Source organism: Arvicanthis niloticus, chromosome 5 (assembly GCF_011762505.2).
Source record: "Arvicanthis niloticus isolate mArvNil1 chromosome 5, mArvNil1.pat.X, whole genome shotgun sequence".
Classification (NCBI taxonomy): domain Eukaryota; kingdom Metazoa; phylum Chordata; class Mammalia; order Rodentia; family Muridae; genus Arvicanthis; species Arvicanthis niloticus.
This window is the reverse complement of record NC_047662.1, coordinates 25929373-25936255: the sequence shown is the minus strand read 5'-3', so window position 1 is coordinate 25936255 and position 6883 is coordinate 25929373. Positions and strand designations below refer to the sequence as shown.

Sequence of the window (6883 nt, the reverse complement as noted above, 5' to 3'; positions counted from 1 at the left end):
GCATGGTGTCTCTTCACAGCAATGGAAATCCCAAACTAAGACATTTCCCTAAACTGCTGAAGCTTTAGTCTCCTCGTCTGGAGAAAGGGAGTAATAATAGAAAAATCTTTCTTTGAGTGTTGTTGGGAAAAAAAAAATGTGCAAAGTATCCGAAGCACTTGCTTGTCTCCCTCCTGGCGCTCACAAAGTTGAATGACTACTGGCTATTATTTCTATTGAGACCTATGAAAGTTGAGCAAATCTGACAGTAGCTAGCATTGGAAAAGGGCTCACTACGACAGCCAGTGTTGCATTTAGAGGGAATTCTACATCTTAGTAACTCACTTCAAATTCCTTAGCTAGAAATTATATTCTGACTTTGTTTTGTTTTGTTTGTTTGTTGAGATAGGGTTTCCCTGTGTAGCCTTGGCTGTCCTGGAACTCACTCTGTAGACAAGGCTAGCCTCAAACTCAGAGATCCAACTGCCTCTGCCTCCTGAGTGCACCACCACCACCCAGCTTCTGACTTAGTTCTTAATATATCATGTGATTTATTTAGTGTATGCAGTGTGCTGGTATTAACAGGTTACATTAGAACACCTTGTCCAATTGTTCCAGAAGCTCTATGAGGTTGGCACTGTTACCCCATTTTATAAAAGGGGTGGCAGATTAGAGATATAAATTAGCCTGCTTAAAATCGTATACACAGTAAGTACTGAGGCTGGAATTTTAAATCCTAAAACCCCAGAAGTTTCCTTGCTCGCTCCCTGACTTTTCATGAAGAAGAGACCACAGATAGAAGAAGCCAAGGACTTGGGTAACATTGACATAGTAAAGAGAACTGAGTGGTCTGAGTTTTCAGAGAGAGTGTTTGGGTCTGAAGGTGGAAAGACAGCTTTGCAGGGTCCAGTGAGACCTTCACATCAGCTGGGTCTGTCCTAAAGAGCAGAAAGGGAGGTAGTACATAGAAAGAGAAATACACTATTAGGCCACAAGAGGGCGCCCCTCACCCTAAATCCAGCCTGGAATTGTAAGGTGTCTCTTTGCCTTTGTCTAATTAAAACCTGGCCTTTTATTACAGAAGGGAAAATTTAAAAAAACAAAAAAAACAAAAAAATCCCTAAGAGGAAAAAACACTGCCAGAAAAAGTTTGTCTTGGGTTTTGTCTGTTTTGCATTTACCAATATGAATCTTTTCAGCTGGCAGGACTAGGCTCCGAGGATGAAGACATCAATCTTGATCTTTCTTCAGGACCCAATTTCCAAACTCACAAGATCAAGTACTCCTGGGTGTAAAACACACTTCCCGAGCATATGTTTCCAATATACGTGTATTTGCTTATAAATGATACACATGTAGTAATATAAAACATTGTTTTCATTTTGTTTCTTAAAAGCTTATTTTTTTAATTGTGTATGTGTTAGGGTTGGCATGTGCACATGAGTGCCAGTATACTCTGAGGCCAGAAGAAGGCATTATATCCCCTGGAGCTGGAGTTAGAGGTGGTTGGAGCCTGCCCCAAAGTGAGTGCTAGATTGCAAACTCGAGTCCTCATCAAGAACAGTATGAATTATTAATCATTGAATATGAGTTATGAATTCAGTCCTGTAATATAAATTCCTATTGAACACATGTGTAATGAACTGGGCGGTTTTCTTATTCTTTCAAACATATTAACACAGTTAATTCTCACAAAATACTGGGGGGAGGGGGTAATGCTATACCATTTTACAGAACAGGAAACTGAGGTACAAACTGACATACCAAAAAACACATAGTTAAAAGTGGGCAATCTAGCTTCAGCGAAAGATAAGATTCTGAAGAGAAAGGAAAAATATAGCTGGGCCGGATAATACACACACCCATAATCCTGGCACTTGAAATTTGGAGCCAAGAAGATGAGGAGTTCAGAGTCATCCTCCGTTACTTAGAGAGTTCCGAAGCTAGGCTGGACTAGGGTTGGAGGTGAGGAAAAGAGAAAAAGAAAAGAATATTAATACTTTCTTCCAAAAATGCTGTCCCAGGCTGGGAGCTCGGCACAGGCCTCTGGAGAAAGTGATGTCTGAGCTGAACCTTAAAGGATGTTTAGTAGGTGATTAGGGGAAAGGTGTTCTCAGTAAGGTTGCAGGACGTGCAAAGGCCCAGAGGCGAGAGTTCACAGTGTTCTAGGAACTACATGTGGCTGGAATCACAGCTTGAGTATCCAGGGGGACAGTGTTTCTTTGAGGCTCAGGAGGATGATCTACATGGGCATAGATAGCTTCATGTTTTCCCGGAAGGAGAAATGATCTGTCTGCTCCTGGATAGCATCCCAGGTTTTTGGGGCCTCATCTGTCAACTCTGATCTTGTTAGCTTTAACTGTCAACCAACATAGCCTTAAGACACCTGAGAGGAAAATCTCAACTGAGAATTGCCTAGAACAGACTGGCCTGAGGGTATGTCTGTGGGGGGCTAGTCTTGACTGTTAATTGGAGAAACAAGTCCACTGTTGGCGACACCAATCCTAGGCAGTGGTCTTGAACCCTACAAGAAAGCAGGCTGAGCATAAGTGAGTGGCAAGTGGCACTTCCATGGCTCTTGCTGTACTTCTTGGCTGTGAAGTGAGTTCCTTGGTTGGACCATAATGCTGTGTGAAATAACAAGCAAGCCTGCCTTGAATTTCTGGGTCGACAGAGCGTGACCTGGAATTGTTGGGGGAGGGGGAGCCACAAACAAACAAAACCCCTTTCTTCCTTTAAGTTGATTTTGGTCCAGGTGTTTTATCACATCGACAGACGTGAAACCAAAACAGCTTCTATGATCCACTGGCGAATGAAGATCCCAAGTTCCATAGCTTCGGAAAGCCTTCCCTCCTTCCCAATGTGCCCCACGAATTTCCACCTTCCTTTCCCGCTTTGCCATCTGCCTCTTGGCATTTCCCCTAAATAAAAAGTTCAACCAAGCCAAGCATTTCATGGATTTAGCAAGTTTACTGAGGATTTGAAGATCTTGGGAATGTCACATGCCCCGTGGGGATGTCACATGCCCCATGGACACTTTCCATTTCTTAGCTTCCCTCATTCAACCTCCAGGCCTCCCCCCACAAAAAAAAACAAAAAAAAAAAAACAAAAAAAAAAACAAAAAAAACTGTGTTCCCAGCGTATGGATTCCTGTACCTGCAAAAGGTTGACTTCAGCCTTTCAGATCTCTATGTGACCCCTACCCACAAACACACTGACTCTTTGACAGCCATGCTTGCTTCCCCTACCCCCACCTTAAAATTCACATGTGCCACCTGACACCAATGCCGGCTATGGCCGCCCTAGCCTGCTCCTCAGCCAAGTCCAGAACCCACTCCTTCTTTCTTCTTCCTCAGGCCACAGGCAGTAGTCTCCTCGTCGAAGCAGCCGAGCCAGTCTGTGGTAACCGGGGAGCTGGTGTCGGGAAATGGGTTCCAGGTAGACTAACAGCAACACTGGAGGGGAGGGGGAAGCCAGGAGGAGAGAGGTGGCCAAGCGGAGCTCCAGGCGGCATCGGGGGTCACACAGGGCCTGGCCACTCAGCACACAGAGTGTGGCACGGCTGTTCACTATGCTATCTACCACAGTGTCGACTACATCCTTACCAGGCTCAAAGTCACGCTCGGGGAGACAGAGGCGTAGGCCCAGGCCAGCTGGAAGGAAGCCCTCCAAAACAGGCAGAAGTTCCCCTATCACCCAGCCCTGGTCTTGCCTACAGTGGGACACGAATACATCAAAAAGGAACCTCTTCCCCTCGTTTCCCTGACCCCTCAGACCCTGGAGCCAAATCCTGAACAAGGCCTGCAGGTAGGGAATCCAAGTGTTCCTGGCTTCTTGCAGGAGAGGCAAGGCAATTAGCAGTAACACCAAGGCAGAACTGGCCAAAAAGAGTTTCAGCTCCAAAGTCTGGGGGCAGTGGTCCCAGAGAAAGGAGGTAAGGGAATCCCTGTCAGGGACCCTGACTTCTCCTGGACATAAGTGGCCATCTCTTATGTGTATGTATGTTTTACTGGACTGCTTAACCCACGGCACCATCCATGCATTGGCACACTGGCAGGCCAATTTTGACTGCAGAATGTAGATATAGCGGGGCATCTGAGGGCTGTACTCCCTCAGACTGTCCTGCAGCACCAAGTCTTCCTCCATGTAAAGCACTAAGACCTGGAGACTGTGCAGGCGCTGGAAAGCAGCGGCCGACAGTGACTTGAGCCCTGTGCTGGACAGCTGTAACGCCTGGAGCTGTGGAAGGTCACCCACCAGCTCCTCCAGCTGTACCGAACGGGGCTGGGTTATGGACTGAAGTGACTCCAGCTTCAGTTCCTGTAGGCTGGGAAGCCCGGTGATAAGGCAGGGTCTGGAGTTGCTTCCAGCACCCCATACCTTCAAGGACTGAAGTTTGGGGAGCTGCCAGAGGAAAATGCTGGAGGTGCCCTGGGAGCAGAAAGCATCCAAGCTGTTCTGGAGCAGGGAGAGCTTCTGGAGAGCGGGGAAGACCTCAGACGCATTCTGGACCCCCAGCTTCAGTCCCCTACCTTTTATAGTCAAGGTCTCTAAGAAAGGAAAGATAGTTGGGGACAGCGTCCAATGCCTTGTACCTGAGGCTACATGAAGCTCTAAGCTGGTCAAATACATGGGCAGGGACACTACTGCTGGAGCAGGGCGATGGGGAAGCCTCAGGCTCAAGGTATGCAGATTCTTTGCTCCCCAGAAGCCAGGGTCTGGGCTCAGTACAATTTGAGTATCTAACAGGCTAAGGGTGGTCAATGCAGGCAGAGCAGCCAACCAGTTCTTACCCAGGTTAAACAGGGGATTTCTATCCAGCTTCAAGGTCTCTAGTTGCTGTAGCTCCTGGAAAAGGTGCCCCTCCAGGGATAGCAGCTTGTTGTCCTGAAGCAGCAGCTCTCGCAAGTGTGGTAAACAGGAGAAGGTAGCCGGAGGCAGGATGCGCAACCCATTGCCTGACAGATTCAGAGTCGTGAGTCCTGACACGTCTCCCGTCTCATTCATGCACAGCACGGTGCTCGGCAATTGGTTTCTGGCCAGGTCCAGTCTCTGAAGCCTAGGCATGGCAGCCAGGAAGCCTGGTGGTAGCTTAGTCAGGCCAGTGCCTGAAAGACCCAAGGTCTTCAGGCTATGGCAGGAAGCCAGGGCCTCCTGAGATATATTTCCTAGCTTGCTTCTTTCCACATTCAGGCCCTGCAGCTCAAAGTGGGCAATGACCTCAGCAGCCAGCTCGGCCGTGGCAGTCTGTCCATACAAGACATCAAGTTTCAGAAGTCCCAGGTCCTTCACTGCCACAGCATCCAGCTGTGTTCCTCTCAGGTCCAGAATCTCCACCTGGAGACCCTGGAGGGACCCAGGACTAGCCATCTTCAGCCCCCGGTTTTGTGACAGATCCAACATCTTCAGGGTCCATGAAGCCCTGGAGGAGGAACCTTGCACCAGATCTGGGAACATGCCAGCCAGCTCTCCCACATCCTGAAGGCAACTGAACTGGACAGTCAACCATTGCAGACTGGGAGGCAGAGAGACACTTGCCTTCTTATCCAGGCAGGGGCCAGAGATATGGAGTCTCTGGAGGGAAATCAGGTCACCAAAGGCATCGGGAGGTAGAAAGAGAGATTTCCTCCCACCAGGATGGCCAAAAAAAGAGAGGTTCCGTAACTGTCCCAGGCCCCGGAGAGCTCCTGGCAGGAGTCGGGTAGGGTGCAGACTCAGTCCCAGGATCTTGAGTCCAGGAAAAGCAGAGAAAGCATCTGGAAGCAGAGTAGACACAGAACCACCAAGGCAGAGTCCCTCCACAGCCCGGGGTACAGCTTCCAAGGTCTGTGTCAGGTTATTCACAGGGAAGCAAGCCGCAAGAAAGGATAGCTTAGAGTTGGTGCAGAATGCAAAATAGCGGGAGACCAGGGGCAGCCGGGAGCCTTCAGTCACCAGGCAATTGGAAGTGGTCCACCCTGTTACCAGAGGCAGGGAAAGGAGGAGACCAGGCAGCAGCCAGTACCTGCCCATCTCGAGAGCAGCAGAATCAGAGCAGGGAGGACTTCAGACTCCTACCCCTCCACACATGCACTTTGCCAATACTCACAACACTGGCGGGATCTCATCCACCTCAGAGTGCCTTCGAGGTCTGGGAGCACAGTCAAAGGGCCACTGTGGAAGTTGGGAAGTGAGGAGGCAGACTTGGAGACACTTAGCACGGATGCTCCAAGGGAGGGGAGAGGATGTGGGTCTCCAAGGGGTGACGTAGGGGGATGTGGGTCTCACTTCTCTGTTAGGAGAAAGCAGAGTTTCTTTTCTTCTTGTTGTTTTCTTTTTTACGTGTAGCCCAGGCTGTCCGTAAAGACTCCTTTGAACTTCTGATTCCCTTACGTCCACCTCCCCAGGGCTGGTATCATGGCTGTGCATCACTAGAACAGTGCAGTGTGGTCAGAACCCAGGCTTCCGAGCCTGCTAGGCAACCATGCAGCTGAGCTACAGCCCCATCCCTGCCCCCTTCCTGCAAGTAGAGTCCGGTCCAGCTTTGTGCTGTCCTCAAGTAAGGCATCTCCCTCTTCTGAGCCTGTGTTCTCTCTTCTGTTCAAGGAGAATAACTCCCGCTTGCTTGGTTGGTCTGTAGGATTGCTGCAAACACAAAGTCAGATCAGCATGGGGGTTTCCCCCTTGTTACTTTCACTATGACTGCCTTTCTTTACTGACAACCTGGAGTTCTTGGATAAACACAAACGGGGATGTTTTATAAGCAAAATAGTACATCAACATGATGCTGTCATGGACATCTTATAGGCTCCTCATGGAAAAATCCTCAAAGGCATCAGTTTGACCTGAGGAGACTGGGTGTAGGGTGGGCTCCACCCCTGCTCTCTGAGACTGCCACAAGAAAGGAAAGGTCCACAGCCTTTA

General features: G+C 49.0%; 1 protein-coding gene across 1 annotated transcript; it reads right to left on the bottom strand.

Annotated features, from left to right (window-relative positions):
• Nucleotides 1-2771: 2771 nt before the first annotated feature.
• On the bottom strand, nucleotides 2772-6652 carry LOC117709519 (toll-like receptor 12). The gene has a single exon (XM_034503955.2). The coding sequence runs from the start codon at nucleotides 5990-5992 to the stop codon at nucleotides 3272-3274; it is 2721 nt and encodes a 906-aa protein (XP_034359846.1). The 5' UTR covers nucleotides 5993-6652; the 3' UTR covers nucleotides 2772-3271.
• Between the last annotated feature and the right edge of the window lie 231 nt (nucleotides 6653-6883).

Excerpts from the sequence above, each read along its gene's own strand:
- LOC117709519 (XM_034503955.2), bottom strand. The coding sequence starts at position 5,992 with ATGGGCAGGTACTGGCTGCTGCCTGGTCTCCTCCTTTCCCTGCCTCTG.